The sequence below is a fragment of the Thamnophis sirtalis genome, unplaced genomic scaffold, assembly GCF_051295495.1.
Source record: "Thamnophis sirtalis isolate CommonGarterSnake01/CBP01778 unplaced genomic scaffold, rThaSir2_p1.2 scaffold_1, whole genome shotgun sequence".
Lineage (NCBI taxonomy): Eukaryota > Metazoa > Chordata > Lepidosauria > Squamata > Natricidae > Thamnophis > Thamnophis sirtalis.
In genome coordinates, this window is record NW_028261381.1 from 98,669,774 (window position 1) to 98,692,517 (window position 22,744).

General features: G+C 37.0%; 1 protein-coding gene across 1 annotated transcript; it reads right to left on the minus strand.

Annotated features, from left to right (window-relative positions):
* Positions 1-779: 779 nt before the first annotated feature.
* On the minus strand, positions 780-18,395 carry TRAF6 (TNF receptor associated factor 6). Its single transcript, XM_014076037.2, has 7 exons — positions 18,187-18,395; positions 12,334-12,663; positions 8,849-8,999; positions 7,858-8,016; positions 6,673-6,744; positions 4,425-4,502; positions 780-3,052 (listed from the first exon to the last, which is right to left on the minus strand). Exons 2-7 carry the CDS (start codon positions 12,636-12,638, stop codon positions 2,171-2,173), a joined length of 1,647 nt encoding a protein of 548 aa, XP_013931512.2. The 5' UTR covers positions 12,639-12,663; positions 18,187-18,395; the 3' UTR covers positions 780-2,170.
* Positions 18,396-22,744: the final 4,349 nt, after the last annotated feature.

A 22,744-nucleotide genomic window follows, 5' to 3' on the forward strand; every position in this document is an offset into this window, starting at 1 on the left:
AGTGGTTGTCCAACTTTTGCTTAAAAATATCCACTGAAGGAGTACCAATGGTTCTGAGAAATACATCATTTGTTTTTGTTCCTAATTTAGGTATTAGTAAAGTTTCCCCTCGAAAATATGTGCTAGTTGTTCCTGACTCTAGGGGGAGGTGCTCATCTCTGTTTCAAAGCTGAAGAGCCAGCACTGTCCGAAGATGTCTCTGTAGTTGTGGCTGGCACAACTAAACACCAAAGGCGCACAGAGCACTGTTACCTTACCACCAAGATGGTCCCTATTTTTCTACTTGCATTTTACATGTTTTTGAACTACTAGATTGGCAGAAGCTGGGACAAGTAATGAGAGTTCACTCCGTTATGCGGCACTAGGGATTCAAACCAACAAACTTTCTGATTGACAAGCTTAGTGTCTTAGCCACTGAGCCCTCTCCTCAATTTAGGCATTAGGCAGAACAAATCCATACCGTCTTCATTGCAACAGCCCTTCAAGCACTGGAAGACTGGTACCACTGATATTATACCTCCTATTACCCTTCTCTTATTTAGGCTAAACAAACCCAGTTTTTAAACTGTTCTTCATAAGAATTATCTTCCAAGTCTTTTATCATCTTTACTGTTCTCTTCTGCATTCTTCTGTGGCTCATGCTTAATCTGTAGTCTACTAGATCTTTTTCATGAGATCTTTTTCATAAATACTATAGTTGAACCAGGTACCGTCTATATTCTATCTGTGCATCTGATCTTTTTCCACTCAGGTACAGAACCTGACATTTTCTCCCCCACTGAATTATATTTACTTGCATAAAGTCCAATTGTTCAAGCATAATGAAACATTTCATTATCAACATAATGAAACTTTGAGCATGTCTTCTGGGGTGTCTCCTCCTAGCTTTCTGCTATTTGCAAATTTGGGAAGTTTCCCTTCCATCCTTTTCTCCAAGTAATTTATAAAAATGTTGAAGAATTCTGAGCCCAAAACAGAACTCTGAGGTATCCCACTATCTATTTGCCTCTTATGTAGACATACACTATACTGCCAAAAGTATTCACTCATCTGCCTTTACTCGCATATGAACTTATTGTGACATCCCATTCCTAATCCATAGGGTTCAATATGATGTCGGTCCACCCTTTGCAGCTATAACAGCTTCAACTCTTCTGGGAAGTCTGTCTACAAGGTTTAGGTGTGTTTATGGGAATTATTGACCATTCTTCTAGAAGCACATTTGTGAGGTCACACACTGATGTTGGATGAGTTTAGTGGCCTACCACTTAGTGACTGAGTTGCTGTTGTTCCTAAATACTTCCACATTCTTATAATACAGCTGACAGTTGACTGTGGAATATTTAGGAGCGAAGAAATTTCACAACTGGATTTGTTGCACAGGTGGCATCCTATTACAGTTCCACGCTGGAATTCACTGAGCTCCTGAGAGCGACACATTCTTTCACAAATGTTTGTGAAAATAGTTTGCATGCCTAGGTACTTGATTTTATACACTTGTGGCCATAGAAGTGATTGGAACACCTGATTCTGATTATTTGGATGGGTGAGCGAATACTTTTGGCAATATAGTGTATTTCACAATTTTAACTTATGAGATACAAATACAACGTTTATAGCTTTAGCTGTCAATCTTCTAATGACTTACTGTACTCTGGCTGTACAGCAAGTGGCTCAGTTTTAATTACAATTTTCAGCACACATCAGCTACTGATAATAGTCAGTCATTTATCTAGCTTACCGGAACAAGAGTGTACTAGATATGTATTTTGTCTTATGACAGAAGAATGATTTCCCCTTTCCTGAAAAGCATACTATTTTCCCAGACAGGCAGTCTAACTTCTGCTTCAAAGATCTATGATATTTATGAATCTCACTCTTCATTTACAGTTCTGGAGATTCTTCATATAAGATAGAAAAGCAGCTGCTATAGGTGAAATATTTTTCATGTAGCAAAAAAGGCATAAAATACATATTTATTTATTATTGCTGCTTTTTGATTCCTAAGGAGTAGGAAGTGGTACTACCAGAATTTTGCTACCTTGGGTTAACATCATGACTTTTTTCTTTTTGAAACAGGAGCTTCATTTGCTGCTCCCCTTAGGGAGCCAAATAATTTAAACCAAGCTTGGTTTTCATAATTACATAACAATCAAGACTGGACAATAGGCTATGATGTTCCATCTGTACTACGAGGCTGAAAACCTTCCCTTCGGAGACTGGTTAAGTCCAAACGTGTTAAAACTTCACACCGTACCAAGAGACTATCATCTTTTATGTATGTTCTTTGTTTTAGGGCTTGCAACTGCATAAAAGTTACATATCCAAAGCCCTTTGGGTTGCGATGGACCATAGGACGTTGGAAGGCTAGCAACTCAGGCTTGGTATCCATTACTTCTTCATGGTTGTGTCTTGGAGATCCTTCAGACTGATCCAAAATTGATAGACGTATGGTGCCTTGGAAAGGCCAAGGGAGATGACTGTCATAGTCCCCTTGCATGGTGTGAACAAAAAGAGAAATGTAATTAGCACAACGTTGAGCGCTTGGTAACTGGATATGCAGACGCAAGCAAAGTTTATATCCTGGTTTCCCTGTGTAGAAACCTGGACTATGGATCACAACTGGTCTTTCTTCCTCCTGGGCTTTTAGGTACACACTGAAATTTTCAATTTTCCACAGGAAAATACCATTACATTGTTGGGCTTCAACGTCAGCAAGTTTTTCCTCTAGAGTTCGGATGGTGCGTTTGAGATCTCCAATCTGGGAATGTTGTGTCTCCATTTTTGCAATGAGTTCTCTAATTTGGTGATCTTGTCTTACCAAGCGACCTTCCAGTTGCTGAATAGTCTCCTTGAAGTTCTGGACCTCTGGACTACACTCACACGAGGGTGGCATGCCTTGAGAGAAGAGTGATGGGTCAAAGGGTAAAGTTCCAGAAAAATTCGTGGAAGTTGGAGTAGTAACACTAACGCTCCGAAGAGTCTGAGCCATCATTCTCATATGAACCTGAGTAAATTCTTGCATGTGGCGTGCCAAATCATTTCTCTGCATCTGCAATCAGACAAAAGTGAACAACTGTATTTCTTTTTAGTAAAATCAAGGACTGTCTTAATGGAGAAGGGAAAATACTGCATTAAAAAAGGAGCTTTATTGCTTTATATTAGCTGAAACAAAGGAGGATAAACTGAACAGAACTGAACTATTAATATTGTAGGAATTTCAAATGGTCAGAAGCAGATCAGGTGTATGAAAATCCTCAGGTGTAAAATAAAATATTTTCAGCTCCGTAAAATAGCATCAGTATTAGTAATCATTAATGTAATATTCGAACTATGTCATTTTGTATGTAAGCGGTGTTTTTAGAACTTTGTTTTTAAAATTCATATTTGACAATAATGTAATCATTCACATACTAACAATAACTTTTTAACATTAATGGTTGGGAAAATAGATTAGAAAATATGAAAACTGAAATGAATATTTTCTGATTTAAGTACAGGAAGAACATAATCAGCATATACTCTTTTCCTTGTATAAAACCAGGATGACAAGCTTGTTCTTCTGAAATAAATATGAGATTTAAATTCTGTATGTGCTATCCAATATTCAGCAGCTCAAGGTATTTCACAGCATGATTGGAAAGCTCTTTTTCCTCCCCTCCACATGGAATCTACTCCACCCTGCAAATTTTATCTACAATGAATTATTGCAAGAGAAGAAATTAATAATTCAGAACAAAAAACTACCATATTGGTTGGAAAGAAACTAAAAAGCCTTAGCAGACAGTAAACAGAAATCCCACCAAATGAAAGCAAATTACTTTCACATTAGCATTTACAGAATTAACTCATTCCATGGAAGGATTAAAAAAAAATCTGAAGGGATTTTCTGGAAAGACAGACTTTTTCTACCCTAGAACCTGGATTGAAAAATGAGCTACATTTTGACAATCATATACACCTGAATAAACAAAGGGTTTTTTTCTCCTTCCAGGTCCCACCACCAAACTTCTTCCTTCTCTGTTGATGAGGTATGCCTAGTCTTATGCAAGGCAGTTGATTGCCGTACCATGACTTCTTCCCAAGATTACTATATGTGTTCTTCTCCAAATTGTGCAATGCTTCTCATGATGCTCCCGAGGCCTCCCAAAAGCTTGTAAGAAGCTCATATGCAAGTCTTCAAATCATGCACTACCTTTATCACAATGCTTCTGAGGCCTTGTAAAGCATTGCAAAAAGGCAGTGTGTGATTTGGAATAGCATGTATGTGGCCTGATGTGGCCTCAATTATCTTTGTCTCAGGGCTAACCAAATAATGACAGTGAGATCAATCTTTATACATTTTACATTAATTGCAACAATGTTGGATAAATATTTTTTTAAGATCAACAAGCATATGCATATGTAAAACCAATTTAAATTACCTTTTCTAGACATCCAAATGCACTAAAGGTACATGGTACTGGAGCAGTAGGGCAGTCATTATCGTAATGATTAGGCAGCTATAAAAAGAAAAAAGAATGATCTGTAGTTTCCAGAAAAGTAAATATGTATCATTTATACCAAAACAACATTTATTAAATTAATATTGCTTGCTAGTGAAAAAAGTTGGAAATTCATAGGAAATTTGACATATTTTGTCTAAATTTTTTGCGCTCAAGTTCAGATCATTTTCCAGGCATCAAATAAAATACCAGATTAAAAACATTGCCATTATTACTGTAAAGATGATTCATCAGTAGCATTAAATTCCACTGAAATTACATTATATCAAATGTAATACTTTTAGATGGTATTAGCAAAGGTTTAAATGAATAGTTATGTGTTTTTCTTTTGGATAACAAGTTTTAATAAAACTTCTTCATTTTTCATTATAGATTGTCTATTGCTGGCATAAAGTTCAGTTTAGACAAATATAATACAAATGTTTTAAAAATTCTGTAATGCCAAATTTAACCTTTGGTTTTCCTTCTCAGATTGATTTATAATTACCATATTTTTCGCACTACAAGACGCACCTGACCATAAGACGCACCTAGGTTTAGAGGAGAAAACAAGAAAAAAACAAAAAACAGACGGAGCCTGAGAGGACCACAAATAGGTGTCCTCTCATGTGCCAGCCCTGCCTATTGACTCCTGCACTGTAGAAAAGAGATAGAAGAAGCTGTCAATAACAAAAGACGTGATGCCACGAGGTGGCGTTCAGCACTGTAAAAGGACTGCCGTTCAGCACTGCTGCTGCGGCCCGGCTGCTATTCACCAAAGGACTGGCACCAGTCCACCACTGGGGTCCCCTGAGGTTAATATACTTCATAGTCTGTGATGCAATATTTGCTTCATAAGACACACAGACATTTCCACCTATTTTTAGGGGAAAAAGTGTCTCTTATGGAATGAAAATTACGGTATGTTTATAACAAACAAATATGTGGTTTATTGGTACAGTGGGGCAAAAAAGTATTTAGTCAGCCACCAAATGTTCAAGTTCTCCCACTTAAAAAGATGAGAGAGGCCTGTAACTGACATCATAGGTAGACCTCAACTATGAGAGACAAAATGAGTAAACAAATCTAGACAATCACATTGTCTGATTTGGAAAGATTTTTTTTGCAAATTATAGTGGAAAATAAGTATTTGGTCACCTACAAACAAGCAGGATTTCTGGCTCTCACAGACCTGTAACTTCTTAAGAGGCTCCCCTGTCCTCCACTCATTACCTGTATTAATGGCACCTGTTCGAACTTGTTAGCAGTATAAAAGACACCTATCCACAACCTCAAACAGTCACACTCCAAACTCCACTATGGCTTCTACTATACTGCCATAAAACAGCTTCTACTGTACAGTGCACTAGAATTGCCATGTTAACGGCTTCACAGTACTCCAGAAAGGGGCTCCCTCTGGTAAGGTGTAAAATTCAACATTAGAAATTATGTTTGGTCTGGACATTCCCCCCCTATAAATAAATATCTGGCAATGCCGGGTTATCGGCTAGTAATACTATAATATTGGTGGCATAAAATAAATGGTATACATATCATTTGTTATAAAAATTTAAGAGAGGCTAGAGTGAAAGCTTTCCTGGGAAAAATATCTGCTTAGTGTAAGGTGAAGCTTTCATATACTCAGGTCCCAAGATATTTCTGTTTATACATACAAACATGTGCACACGCAAGCGCACACACACAGAGAACTCTTTTAAATCTAATTATAATATAGATTCTAAAATCAAAACACAACATAATGTTCCTCCCTGGCATTTAACTCTTTGTAACAGTTCATACTATCCCTTTATGCCTCATAATAATGATAGAATTCTTTATAGAATAGAATTTTTTATTTGCCAAGTGCAATTGGACACACAAGGAATTTGTCTCCAGTGCATAAGCTATCAGTGTGCATCCGAAGAACAAGTGATAAAACATGATTATAATCTTAAAATACAATTATCATGAATCATAAGAGACAACACTCACGGATAGTCATAGGATACTAAATAAAAGCAATCAACATATATCGTAAGATACAAACAACAATATGATAGTCATAAGATGCTAAAGGAATAGGCAGTAGAAAATATGAGAAGGATAATAGTAATAATGACTTAGCAATTTGTGCTATTAACACTTTGAGCAAAGTAATAAATAAAAGCAAACAAAATATGTCCCTTACCTGTTCTCTGATTAGCAATGTATTACAATATTCACAGAAGACATTTGCCAAAAGGCATATTTCATCATGAACCTTTATTTTAGTGAAAGCAAAAAAAATAAATAAAAGAAAATTAGTTGTCATGGAAAGGGAATGCTACATAATTGGGATTATTGGATGTTTTACAATCTAGGATACAGCTTTTCTTTCTGTCCTAATTGCAGAAGATTGGGAAATAAGATTGCCTGCCGTTCTCCCAGAATTAAGAATTTTGAATTAATAGAGGATATCCACTCAGACCAAGTCAGAGGGATTGGGAGCATTTTATAAAGGCATGTTTCAAGGGCAGAAGTATCATCCTTTTTCTCAACTATCACCATGTATGTAGGCATGTACATTCACATTTTGTTTTCCATGGGAGTTACATTCTTGAAAAATCCCATGGAAATAGAAACTGTGGTTATTGAAGCACTGATGTGAAAACAGGTGAACTAGTATCAGAATGGTGTGGAGACTCGTTAGCACAATAAACACCATGAGAACAAGAAGGTGGTTTCCTTTGGTGTAACACATGTCAATGCTGCTAGGTAAGGCTAACAAACTTTTTTCTCTTCTGCCACAGTTGTATACAGCTGCATTGAGACATTAGACAAAAAAGTAACACTTCTATAGAATCTACAACAGAATATTCAGATGAGGAATGAGTATAGTTTATGTACGATTACAGTATGTATATAGGTAGTCCTTGACTTATAGCCATTATGAAGCCTGCCCATTACAATGGTAAGTAGCGACAACCATAAAAATGGGTCACCCACATGACTTTTTTGCCATTAAGCAAAGCTGGCAATCGCTAAGTGAGCACATCAGTTGTCTTTACAGTTATTTTAAAAGTAAGTGTAACACAAAAATTTTGTTCAAATCATTCAGGACATGATTGAACAGAAGGGGAAAAAAGCCAATATTATCTGGACAGATTGTTCTCCTCTAGATCAAGATAACGAGCAGGCAGAACTGAAGAAGGAAGAATCATTTCCACAGAAAGATGCTATTACCTCAGTGGACTGCGGTATAGGATACTCCACATTATGGAATATACTATTTTATATGAGACAACAGAAAGAAACTTTTGAAATAATTAACACATTATTAAAATAAGCTTATTAAATTAGTATAAATATAAAGCAGTTCTATTTTGCATTATACCATTTTTTCTTCATAAGGCATACACATGGCACAATTTGGACAAGCAATTTGCCGCCGTGGACATTCTAGCTGAATATGTTCTTGCAACTGGTTCTTCAGGAAAATTCCTTGACATTGAGAACATTTTTCTGATGCGAATCCACAATGTAGCTGATGGTCCTGGGAAAAAGCAATTAGAAGAACAGTCACCAAAAACCAAACCAAACTTTTATTAATTTTTTACATAATTCCTGAATATACAGTGTTTGACCATAATTATATTAGCAGACAAAAATATCACTGGTAACTATAGCTTTAACAACTTTAAAAGCAAAAATAGACCGATGGTTTCATATGGTTTTTTTCGATGGTGTTATAGAAATATTGTCATACTTACTGACCCCACAATCTATTTTTTTCATTTAAAATCAACCTATATTACAAGATCAATAGTAAACTTAAAATGTTACAAATATTATAACCTGCTGCAGCGGGAGCTAACACTTGTGAATGAGCAGCTGAAATCCACTTATGAAGTACTCCTAAGGGCCTGGCCTTCAGAAGACTCTTAATGTTATTACAGGTGGCTCTTGGTTCCCAACTTCTTTGCTGACTTCGGATCAGCAAAGTCAATGGAGGAGGCAATAGGAAGTTGCAAACCATGAGGACCTCACCCATAGTGATTTGCTTAACAGCAGCAACTGGGAGTGCCAGAATTGCTGCCGCTAAGCAATGCAATTTTCTGACATTGCACTTTTGTATTGTTGTTAAACAACAGCAGTTCCAGCCCAATTATCACTGTAACTGAGGACTATCTGTAACTTATTCTAACATATTTAACCCCAGTTTCAATGAAAGGATCATGTTTAACTTACTTCCTTTTATCCATATCTTTCAAGAGTTGTTCCTTTGCATATCCTAAGTATCTTTTTGTATATATCCTAAATATATTGATCAGAATAATATAGAACTGAACCTTAATTCTTAAAACAAAATACATGTTAAAACTTACCTCTAAGTGCCTTAGCTCCATCTTTTGACTGCAGCCTTTGTTGGGACATTTCACTTTCAGTGAGAGGATTTCACGTTTTGCAAAGTTATCAGGGAAGAGTTGATTTTCTAGTAACATTTCATTGTCTATTGGACATTTATGACCTGCATCTCTAAAAAAAAACAATATATATGTATGCATCTATACGTGTGCATGTACTTTATGTATGTAGATGTATGTATTAATACTATATGCTATAATAAGGCTCTTCACATTTCTGCAAACAATCAGCTTTGGTTCAAAAGTGTGTCACATGAACTGGAAGTCATTTTTATTCCTGCTTGATTGCCCTTCCTCACAGCCACAGTCTGCAAATGTCTTCCTCTAATTACAGCATCTTTTATATCTCATAGCAGAGATAGATTTTTCGGAGTATAAGATGCACCAGAGTATAATTCAATGTATAACAACCTTTATTACATTTGATTTGTTTTGTATCCATTTCCTATTATTTATTTGCTACAGTCTATTTTATATTTCTATCTTTTAATCATTTAAGCAAGATATCTTTTAAACAAGATACCTTTTGTACCCAGATTTTATTCCTGGATTTGGGGAAGGAGGGAAAGATACGTATAATTTCATGTTTCCCACCAGAAATATATTACAATGGTTGAACTTAACTTTAAAATATACCGTATTTTTCAGAGTATAAGATGCATTGGAGTATAAGACGCACCAAGATTTTGAAGAGGCAATTTAAAAAAAAAAGTAGGTAGGAAGATAGAGGGATAGAGAAGGAGAGAAAGAGAGAGAAATACAGTAGATAGGTAGGGAGAGAGAGAGAGAGAGTAGTTAGGTAGGTAGGTAGGTCGATAAAGGATAGAGAGAGAGAGAAAGAGATAGAGAAATACAGTAGGTAGATGGGGGGGAGAGTGAGGGTAGGTAGGTAGGTGGATAGAGAGAGAAAGGGAGAAATACAGTAGATAGATAGGGAGAGAGAGAGGGGGGGGAGAGAGAGAGAAATACAGTGGGTAGGTAGGTAGATGTTTCCAGGTATATTTATCCATGTACTGGAGAAGGAAATCACTGACAATCTGCAGCACCTAAGACTTTATTTCTGCTGGCACAGCACTTGTTCAATATAATTCTCATCAATCAGTTAAAGAGCTTTCTGAAAAGAAAAAAAAAGTTTTTGCACTGTGCAAAACTACCCAAAAGGGCCCGTTTTTTTTGCAAAAATGGGCTCATTTCTCTCCCAAAAAAGGCATGAATAGCCTTGTGGGGGTGAATGAGCAAAAAAACGGCCCATTTTTCACAAAAACGAGCCCGTTTTTGTCGAACAAATTGCATGCATAGCCTTATGGAGGCTTATAGAGTGCCGCAGGAGGCTGGGGGGGCAGAAAAATGGCCAGTTTGATGCTCATTTCTGCCCTCCCCAGCCCCCAGGAGCTCTCTGAAAACCTCCATAAGACTATGCATGGACATTTTGGTGAAGGGGCGGGGCTTCGGGAGGCAAGAAATGCTGTATTCAGTGTATAAGACGCACCCAGATTTTGAGCCTCTTTTTTGAGGAAAAAAGGTGCATCTTATAGTCTGAAAAATACAGTAATTGAAATACCTTAGGCATGATGGGAGTAAAGATTGCAGCTGGAAAGGGAGTCAAGGAAAAATAATATTCCAGATTTTTTTTCCTTTTGCTTGCATTTATCCAGGTCCCAAACTATACACTTTCATTCTCTTTGTGTATATATGTATAGCTAACACAAGATATAAACATATTAATTTAATATATTTACTACATGTAACATGGTGTATTTATTTCTTAGAAAATATATCCGTCTCATTCCCATGTTTTTAAATATATGAAACAGAACATACAAAAGAAGAGCACAATCAGAGGAGAAACAGGAACTTGTGGTTTGATGCTGAAAGAGAGTTCCCGGATATGCCCATATATATAAAAACTATTTTAGTCAGAATTTAACATCCTGAGTTTCTAGTGCTACATGGATGGATATATGTATATGTGGGATTCACACTGCTATATTATTATTTTTAAATAGATTGTAAACAATTAAAACATAACTGAACAAAAAAAGGAATTTTAATTTTTTATACTTTTGTCTAATAAATTCAGACATAATGAAAATCAAGAAATGGTTATTTGAGGAAGCAAAAAGGGAAGCTTATATTTAAAACTCAGTCAGCATTACAGGTGTTGAACTTCATGGGAAAGTTGTTAAATGATTCCCCCCCCCCAGTGGAATGAAAGATAAGGCCTATGATTCTAGTATTAAAATAATGGAAAAAAGTATTGAGAACTTGAGTGCCTACAACCTCTGTCACACTAACATAATTTATAATGTAGTAGAGGCAATTGCTTGATCACAATTCTCATAACAGCAATCCAACTTCCAATTAAAAAATGGACATTGTAATTTTAACTTCCATTCATAGTCTACATTTATATTTCAATCTTTATTTAACATAAAACCACAAAATACTGGGAAATTGCCTTGGTTTTTAAGCAAAATAACTTTCATAATAATGGAGACAAAGCAGTGTAAGTGGAGGAATGAGATTCATAGTTTGTAAAAAATAAAGATTTACTGAAATCATTACACTGCATTTTCTTATCCAAGTTGCTATCAAGTGCTATGCTTCATTTTTATCCATAAGGCCAAATAATAGTCATGTATCATGTGCAAGTCATTTATTCAAAGAAATAAAATGCCACACCATTTATTTAAGGTTTCAATGGCTTAGTTTTAGAACTTATCTCCTTATGTAGGACAATCACCGACTGTCGTAACTCAAAGACTACTATTAAGACCTGAATATAGGTACATATTTTGCACTTAAACAAGAGTAACAGAGTCTGAGGAATTGGCCACTTGTTTAGTACTATATTGATTCTTAGGGGGAAATGAAATAATGCAATACTGTTGCGATTCTCTTTTATTATGAGGCTTGGTTTTTTTTTACTGTTTTAAATTGTTTTTGGATAAATCTTAAATCTACTAGGGCATTTAACTCTATCAATCCAGTAAATTATTCTGGAATACTGTATTTTACTTATTGACATTTATCACAGCTCTCTAACAGTAACAAGGGACTACTTTATGTCAGCATATCACAGTTTAAAATCAACCAACAAACCAATCATACATACAGAACACAAACTATGTGTCATGAAAGACCACAACTGAATGATTAAAGACAATTCTGACCTTGCAATGATTTGTTGAATTATAAATAATTTTGGAATTTTGGAGACGGATTAAGACATAAAGGCCTTAAAAGCAAAGCAGACTGTGTGAATTTCTCAGGTGATTCATAGTAATCTTTCCCTTGATACTATTCATTTCACTCACAAGAAATTTTAGTTTTAATTTTTTGAAGATTACACAAGAAATTTGATGGAGCAATTAATGGAAAGGGCACTGTTAGGAGACTGAACCTGGGGCACAACTGATTTCCTTTCAACAAGCTCACTGTGTTACCTTAAGGATTTGACAATGCAAGCTTTGCAAAAACGATGTCCACATGGCGTCTGTACTGCTTCCCGTAGAGCCATTAAACAGATAGGACATTCATATTTACTTTCCAGTGGTGGGTCAAACTCCACATCATAGCCTTGGGTTTCCTCCATGAAAGAGTTTGAAAGTGTCCCACCAGTACCATTGCTGATGGGGGCAGTGAAGCTTTCCTCCTTGGTCCCAGCACTGCAAGCACTGGCCATGGCTGCACAGCAGTCACTCTCTTGATCATTGATTTCAAAACTTGTGCTACTATGTAGTAGACTCATAGTAATTTAAGAGGTGGCAGGATACCTACAGGCATGAAAAAGAAAGAATACTTTGTCATACATACTTAGATATTTATCACCCTTTGGGAATATTACAAAAAGTGTAATTTTACACAAAGTGCTACAAGAGCGAGAGATTGTGGAAATAAAAGGGAAGAGAGGATGAAAAGTAAAAATGTTTACAGTGATAATATTCTATATTTCTCCATATCTTTCTAATGCTTCTTATGTGTTTAAGTATCATTTTATACACTGCCTTTCATGCCTTTATAGTAATGACTTATTGCCTGTTTAATTTTGGGAAACCTCATCAATTCCATCCAACCACAACTATATTTCTACTCAATCTATTCTTCCTTTTTATTCTTATTTTTTTTCTACTATTTAATCCTTATTTACCTCTATATGATCAAACCTCTTCAACTTATTTAGTTCCACTCACCTATTTTGATTAAAATGGTTACTGTAATACTTAATATAGAATGTCCCAAATCCATGTACCACTCAACAAATATACATCCTAATAGTTCAATAGTATCTGTTCTTCCATTTGCTTTCCAAATCACATACAGGCACCGTGACTCAAGTTTTATTATATTTCTATCTATCAAACATCCATCCACATCAATTGATCTGTCTGTCCATAATCTAAATTGCTATTACCATGATATCAAAAATAGTCAAAGAAATCCCTTATATTTATGTGATTGGATTATGAGAACAAGGATATATAATTCTACTATGATAAAATAAAAAAAACTCAAGCTAGATTCATAGCTATTCAAGAACTTTATATAATTACAGTAGAAACTATTTCATGTTTGTTACAAGTTACAAGAATGCACTATCCTATGTAGTGGAAGATTAGAGCAGTTTCTATTCAGGTATAATATGTTTAATTTGAAGTTTAAGAATGCAATTCTGCCCAATCTGAAGGAGTTTTCAATTTGGCAGAATTTCCCTTTGTTCAGAATTTTTAACGAATGAAGTACCAACGCCCTTCACAAAACTGTTTCCCAGACAGTGGGCATTTTGCCAGTTAAACATTTAAAGCAGGATGTGGACAGCCCAGGCAAAGAACTTGCTTAAGTTGTACTTACATTGCCTTAATTCAAAAATGCCAGGCCAAGTCTTGGTAGAAAGGATTTATCTCTTACAGAATTCAGGACAACTTTTAAAAAGTCCTCTGTACACCAATAATTATTCCATTGATGCAATGACAGAGGATAGGTGGCCCTTGACTTGCAATCACGATTGAGCCCAAAATTTATGTTGTTAAGTTGTTGAGTTTTGCCTCATTTTACAACCTTTCTTGCTACAGTTGTTAAATGCTGTTTAGTTAATAACATGGTTGTTGAGTGAAATGGTGTGTGCTTAGATTTCTTAAGATGCAAAACATAATTTTATAAATTACATGACAACTTGATTTACTTATTTATTCCCTTATTGGGGCAATAAGGTGCAGTGGTGGCACAGTAGTTAGAATGCAGTATTGCAGGCATTCTATTCAGGAATTCAATCCTACCAACTGCCCACAGTTTGATCCTGACTAGCTTAAGATTGACTCAGCCTTCTATCCTTCCGAGGTCAGTAAAATGAGGACCCAGATTGTTGGGGGCAATTGCTGACTGTGTAAACCTCTTAGAGAGGGCTGTAAAATCACTGTGAAGCGGTATATAAGTCTTATTACTATTATTGGGAATAATGAAAAAAGTTTACGTATTGTGACATAGAAAACATGTATGCCTTTGTATTTTATCATACATAAAATTAAATTTCACAAACACTTCCTACAAAAATGCACACAGGATATTGCATCTTCTTTTTATAACTTATAGATATCAATGACTTTAAATAACTTCATTTTTCTTTGCTACACATTTTCTTTTGCCAAAGATTTTATGCTTCTTGAAAACCCTAAAATGTGTTCTCAATGAATCAAAGTGGTTATTCCAAAGATGCTAAGAGAAAGTAGCTGTATTTGTTTTTTTAAAGATTTAATAGTTATTTTTAATAACTCTGATTTTACCTCTTTATGGTGCAAAATGTTGAAAAAGATGATATATAGCTTTATGCTCTTTAAAATCATGAAAGTTTGAACTGGTTCCTTAAAGGGAACAAAGGCTATAAAAAAACTATTTGCCCATTACTATCTAAATGTGTATTTCGTTCTTCTGACTTATCCACAGAATGAATTATTTCCCACTATATACTCCACAGAATGAATTATTTTCCATATTGGGTTTCTCAATATCCAGATTTCTGCATAGCACTTTCTCTACTTTTGTATACCAGAGCTAAAAACAGGATAAACATATTTTGAATGAAGTGATTGAAATGTTATGTATATCTTTCTCTTATCATGCCCACTCACTTTTGTCATCTCAGACAGCTACTTTTGTCATTCAAAGACTTTCACTTGAAGATAGATTTAAGAGATTGCTTACTATTTTTAGTTTATCTGAGTCTGAATTTTATTGGCTTCGTTACTACTATACTATGTATACACTACAGATTCTCAAACCTATTAAAAAGCTATAATACAAACACTTACTTTCAATTCAAAAATAGTGAAGAAATAGTTTATGGAATTAGGTTACATGATCCTCAGTGTATACAATACTGGAAAGTAATTTAATCCAGTTTCAGTTTCCGTTCAGAATCATTGCCAATTAAGGAAAGCCCATTTGTGTTAAAAGGGAAAACAGAACGGGTTGCATAAGTTTCAATTTCTATTTCTGATAACAAACAACAGTTTTAAGAATTCACATCTTGATCCAATAGCTTTAAACTAATGTGATTATGATATCAATATGATTTTGGCATGTGCTTTGTTTTAATTTCAACACTGAAAAATTTATACCAACATATTCTTCTGCTAATCCAAACTGTGGAAAAAAAGTATGCTCACTGTCACATTTAAACATGAACAATGCATGGAACGTATTTGTCATCATTGCAGTATCTGATACTAGAAGTTCAAAAAAGCTGCTTTTGCAAACTAGTTTAAGTACTTGAGGAATTATTCAAAAAGAGTATAAATGTTGTAAACAGAGTGAGGGGAAAACACTTTTTCTTCCAAGCCACTAAATAATAAGAGAATATTCAGTTTTAAGGCCAGCTCAGAAGCTAGGTTTCATTATGCTAAACAATGTCATTTATCAAGAAAATAGGTTTAAAATGCTAATCACAGTAGTGGGAAAGCCCCTGTTTAAATCTTATCTAAAGAACAGGTGACCTTTGATAGCTATTCTTTATTTCAATATATTGATTAGAAAACAACAAACCACACACTTTTATCCTAATATGTGGCCTGTCAAATAGAACTAAACCCCTTGTTTCATTCCATCTGATCTGTGATGCAGACCATCTTCTATTCATTGTAATTTATTGGATAGTTGTGAACTGTCCACAGCTTCTTGGAATTGGGCAGCATAACATTTAATAAATTATTATTAAAACATGGGGGTCAATAAATGTGAAAGCTATGATATTCAGTGTCGACAGGATACAGTAAGGTATATGGGTTACTTTAATGTATTCAAAACATGCAGGTTTCTATCATATATATTATTCAGTTTTTGCAACTACAGACAAAGCATACTTTGATTGCAATTGCATGACACAAAAGGCAGGCTCCTAACCCAGTGTCTTCAAAATATGTGCTGTTCAGAGCTAAATTACATTTATCAGCAACTCTTTCAAAAAGCTCTATCTTTTGCTTAATGGGGACACCCTTCTGACCTCAATTTCAAGGGGGATTTTACTGTTGGTTTTGTCACAGTGTGCCAGGACCTCATTTACAGGATGACTTTTTGGGGAAGACAATCTTGTGTTCTAATCAAGTATCTTGTAAGTTCGTGTTAGCTTTTACATCACTGGTTTACAAGACATTTTTCTGATGGATTAAGAGATAATCTCCTATTTAATGTCCTTTAATTATGACTCTATGTTTTATGATAATTATTATGAGATTTTAATTACTAGGAACTATCTATTTCACTGATATACAAGTACTATTAAGAAATAAAATGGTAATTCTAGGCTGGTCCCACCATGCCTGAAACATCCAGCAAGGGCATTAAATATGTAGTGACTTTTAACTAGCAAGATCAGGCAGCAGTGATAATATCATCATGATAATTACAAACAGAACCAGTTTGTAATTTTTTAAAGTCGTTTAATTAAAATTTATCTAGTAGAAAAATCAACACTTTGCCAGCACATTATACATTCCCACCTAATTCATATGATTAAACCTAAAAAAGCAATCTTTCTGAAGCAAAGTGAAAATTAAATGTGCCATTTCAGAATTAAAATGTTAAGGAATTCTGGTATGAATTCTTAAGAAAATGACATAATCAAAAGTGCACACCCACAGTAGCACAGGAAACTGATTATATATCCTTTTAAAACTTCGAGGACTAAACATTAGTAATAAGGCCTTTCATAAACAACCATTTTCTATTTATTGATAGAAAATAAAGTATTAAGAGTGGTAGAGTGTGCACTCTACCCATGCTCCCCAAATCTTTCACAGTTTTATGTGACTTGCGGAAAAATTGGATTTTTCACCTCTCCTCTATATTGTAGAATGTTCCTTACAAAACTAAGAATTTCAATGTGTAAAGCACACACAGTTCAAAGTAGGGCCCCTGGATAGCAGATTCCAAGTTGGAGGGAATAAACACACCAACTTCTAACTCTCACCATTCTATACAGGTAGTCCTCAACTTACAACAGTTCATTTAGCGACCATTCAAAGTTATAAATGTAACAGCACTGAAAAAAGTGATTTATGACCTTTTCGTCACACTTATGACTGTCGTAGTATCCCCATGGTTACGCAATCAAATTTCAGACGTTTGGCAACTGGTTCATATTTATGACAGCTGCAATGTCTCAGGGTCAGGTTCGAGATCAGCCTTGGTGACCTTTTGAAGAGCAAAAGTTGATGGGGAAGCCAGATTCAAAGAACTGCACAACCAACCAACCAACTAAGCAACTAACTGCCGGGATTCACTGTGGACAAGAAAGGTGGTAAAATGGGGCAACATTCACTTAACGGTCTCACTTAACGACAGGAACTTTGGGCTCAATTGTGGTCGTAATTGTAAATTCCCCAACATAGAAGCGACGAACCTGCGAGGAAAGCTCTTAGGTGGAGTCAGCTTGGCAGCAGGCTGTTACGGGCGGACATTTAAGCACACGCCCGCGGATATAGCCCGAAAACAAGAGCCTGGGTGGGCAGCGGTAGAGACGACCAAGCTCCCCCACTGAAGCCACTCGGGGTCCCACGAACCATTCCGGATAGCAGGAAGGGCGCGGGCTAGGAAAGGGGACCAGCAACGAGACCGGGCGCCAGAAGAGAGGAAAAACGTCGGCGGAGAGACAAGCAGCCCCACCAGTTTTGCACTTTTTAAAAGTTATATTTTAAAATTTATGCTCACGCCAGGACTGGCACCAAGCGGGCGAGCCTCCCCCGTCAGGGTGCCCCAGCCCTGGAGGAAAGGGAGTGAGTGAGAGGAAAACAGGGCGCCGCGCTTACCTTATCTCTCTCGCTCTCCGAGACTTCTTCCCAGCCGGTCAGCGAAGGCCGCGACCGAAGCGGAGTGACGACGGGAAGGGGAGGCGGCGAAAGAAGCAGCCCGAACGGAAAGACGCTTCCGCCTCCGCCAGGCCTGAGAGGGAGAAACCGCGCCACAGCGCCCCTCGGCAGACAGTCAGGCACGGCCGGCCGGGCGAGCCCTTTGGCAATGCGTGGGCGGTCGAAAAAAACAAAACAAAAACCCCGCCCGCTTGCTTGAGCTTGCCCACGCGGGCGAGGAAAGTTGCCCTTTTAGCTAGCTCGGTTGCGGTCTACGTTTGGAAGCCCTGCCTGGCTTCCCTTCCTGGCCGAGCCGCCTCCACTTTGCCTTTGCGGAGCGCCATCGGTCCGGGGACCGCTCTCTCTTCTGTGAAGTGAGGTTGCTGCGTCCACCCACAAGAACCGCGTCCGGTGCTCCTTGGGTCGATGACGGGATCGAGTGTCCTGTTTCTAGAGGCGTAGCTCGATACGTTTAAAAATCTTAAACCTGGTCTTAAATAGTCTTCCATGGAGTAAAAGGGTGGATGGCTTACACAGTTGTGAATGCCCCCTCCTTCTTGCACCCTGTCATACATTTCAGTACAATAGGAGACCGTAGAATAATTAAAATAAAAATTAAAAAGTTTAATAAAGTTTTAATAAACGTTTTAATAAAGTTAAAAGTTGTAATATTTTGGACATGTGATGAGACACCCAGAAAAATAGGTATCCTTCACTTAATTGGCAGTTGATTTATGTAATCTTTTTTTTGGGGGGGGGGTTAAATATATATTTAGCATCTTTTGCCAATATTAGCTCCTTTTTAGTTGCAGATACCTATAACCTATGGCTACTGAACTTTCTTATTTGTTAAACAGTCATTTTCTAGTCAGCAGATTAGCTAGGAATGGTGAATATTACAATCCAACATTCAGGAAATCTGGAGATAAAATAGTTAATTTGAGAATAAGGAAATGCTTTATTAAATTCTTAAATAAATGCACAATAACGTTTTAAAATAATCACATTTTTCAAAATAAGCCAAAAGCATTTCAGCGCAAAAGTGCTCATCAATGGCCTAATGTACCATCATATGGCTAAATACAATACATCAATAGACTTTGAATGTTTTATATATATGACATCAAAAGAAAGCAAAAACACCCAGCAGTTAAGTGAGTTTTGCCCCATTATATGACCTTTTTTGCCACAGTTGTTAAGAGAATCACTGCAGTTAAGTGAATCATGATTGTTAAGCAAATCTGGCTCCCCCCCCCCCCTTTGACTTTGCTTAAAGAAGCTGGCTGGGAAGGTTACAAATGATGATCACATGACCCCAGAAAACTGGAACTGTCAAAAATATATGCCAAGTGCCCATATTTTGATCATGTGACTTTGGGGATGCCGCAACGGTCATAAGTTGAAAAATGGACATGTCACTTTTTTCTATTTCATCTTCCAATGGTCAATAAACAAATTGTTGTTCAGTGAACTACCTGTAATTTAAAAACTGTAGCCACCCTTGGACTATGTTGAAATAAAGGGGAAAACAATACTTTAACCGGTTCCACCACAAATCCGCGAAGCCCTTCTGCGCAGAGACATAAGCGCGAAGACTAATTCGCGCCGTTCTAAGCGCTAAAGAAAAAACGCGACCCTACCGCAATGACATAATCGCGGAGGGCAAAATCGCGCATTCCCAAGCACTCAGTACCCTAAACCTAACCCTAAACCTAACCCTAACCCTAACCCTAACCCTAAACCTAAACCTAACCCTAACGCTAAACCTAACCCTAAAACAAACCCCTAAACCTAATCCTAACGCTTACCTTAAATGAAGTCGGCTTTCTGCCGCGGCGCCGTTGTAAAGCGCCCTTCTGTTGCCGCGCTGTTGTCACGGCGGTGATGACGCGCGGTGATGACGTCGCGGCTTTATCGCCGCGATTTTATCGCCGCGATTTTGACCAGCGCGGTTTTGTCGTGCCACGACTTTAACCTGGGTACAGCTAAAAACAACACATGCCTTTTAAACTCATGGGATAGGAAGGCAATGAAGACCAAGTTATGGAGACCCAACAGGAAAAAAAAAAAAAGATGTTGACAAAGCATGTTTATATCATGATTAATACAAATGGGGAAAGACTACAGGTAGTCCTTGACTTACAACAATTCATTTAGGGACCATTCATAGTTAGAACAGCCCTGAAAAAGGTGACTTGTAACCATTTTTCACACTTACAACCATTGCAGCATCCCCATGATCATGTGATCAAAATTCAGACACTTGGCAACTGGTTCATATGTAGGGTAGTTGCAGAGTCCCAGGGTCATATGATCCCCTTTTGTGACCTTCTACAAAGCAAACACAATGGGAAAGCCACATTCATTTAACAACCATGTTACTAACTTAACAACAGCAGTGGTTCATTTAATAATGGGGGCAAAATTCACTTAACAAATGTTTCACATAACAACAGAAATTTTGGGCTGTGGTCGTAAGTCAAGGACTAACTCTAGTAAGCAGCCAAATCACATCTGCTTTTAAAGATCAAACTACACTTAAAACAATTTATCTGACAGTTAGCCTCTTTAATTTTTGTCACCCAATCCAAATAACTTTTGTCAAGTTTTTTGTGCTGATGGATTGTATGAAGTCCCTTCTATGATCTCCTGATCTTTCCAAATTTTCATTCACTGGTCCTAATTGCTAGTTGTCTTTCACCATATTCCCCCTCCTTTTTTTCTCTTCAACAATTTCCATGATAGATTTGCTTTTGTTGTTGTTGCTACCACCATCTACTAAAATGTTCAACATTAAGACAATCTGGACACATACACAGCCTGCAGAAAGCCACAGCTAGTACTGATTTATGAATACTGTCCTTTTTCAATATATAATTGTTTTAAAAATACACTGCACAATCCATGCCTGTTGGATCATCACTTCAGAGATATTTCACTATTTAAACATAAAAAGAGTGACTATGAGTGGGCCAAAAAGAAGTGGGAGAGGCACTGTTTCCCAACTTCCTTCTGGTTCCTCCACTGAGTTTCTCTGTGGGTAGATCCCTCCCTGGAATAGGAGAAGAAGGGAAGGAGAAATGCAGCCAGGTTACAGAATTCTCAACGAGCATTGCAGCCATCTACTTCCTGATTTGAACTGAAGAGCTGAAATATATAAATAACGGGATGGATTGGGTTGGGTGGAGCAGTGAAGAAGAAACTAAGTGGTAGAATTTCTGTTGTAATGCCAGGATATAAACCACGTGACATACAGACTTGCATCCACTGTTGCTACATGAGCATGAAAGACTGACGTTTGCATGGTGCCACCATAATAAATACACATTTGATTTTTTGGGGGGCATGTCTCTGCCCAGAGATGTTGTAATAACTAATAAACACTTTGAATGCTCATAAGAGATAAAGGAGTTATTAAACATTCCTCTTCTTCTGTCATCTTTTTTCCATCTCTAACTTCCACTTCACATATCAGTTGATGTCCCATTAGGTTTTAACTTCCTATTTTTCTAGATATGGAAGGATGTAGACAACTCCTGCTAAGCAGGGTTTATTCCAATTCTTGGATGGATGACTACAGGGAAATTCCTGGATTGTCAGAATGGAAAGTAAAAGAAAAATTCCAAAGAAAGCAAAGAAAAATTATTTCCATAATGCTGCCAAGAAAACTAAAGGGATATTGGACAGACAACTTTGAATCTAGGCTCTTTACTTTTTCCTTGTCAAGATGGGTGGTAACGCCTAGCTTATCTAAGATTATATCAAGCAACTAAGAAATTTGCATCTGATTCATACTTGTATGTGAGATCACCAGGAAATACCAGATCAATAAGCTTGACTTGTAAATAGAAACATATTCTGGAAGGAGTCAATGGAAAATCCTAAATTTTTACCCCCAAAAACTAGGTGAGTATAATGTCACCCATTAAATTGAGATTGCTTTCATACTTTCATAATTCCATTGATCCTAAAATGCAGAGGTCTCTGAAATATTTTTTACCTATAAAAGAAGTGCCATATGATGGCACTATTATTATAGTGAATTTCACATTTCCTATAGAAAATTATATCCATTTTCAACAGGTTTGTTTCAATCACTTTATCCTTGCAATCTCTTGATCTCTCCCTTACCCAGCAGCAGCCAATGGACATCTTGGCTGATGGAAAGGGAAAGAAAGAAAGGGAAGAGAAGAACACCCATGAATCCTTCCCTGTCCATGCCAGCTCCCATGCATTCCCCCAATCTGTGTGGCCTTCCCTTATGTGGTTTTCCTGATTCATGCTGGCCCTCTAATATGCCTTTCCTGACCCATGCAGGACCTCTTGCACATTCCCATGCATCCTTTCTGAATCCCACCAACCTCCTGGGTGTCTTCTCTGACCTGCACAGCAAGTCTTCCGTGCCCCTGTGTGCCTTCCCTGACCCATGCAACACTTCTTGTGCACCCTCCTCAACCTGCACATCTTGCTCAATCGATGTGGCATTCCTGGACACTTCCACACACTTTTCCTGATCTGT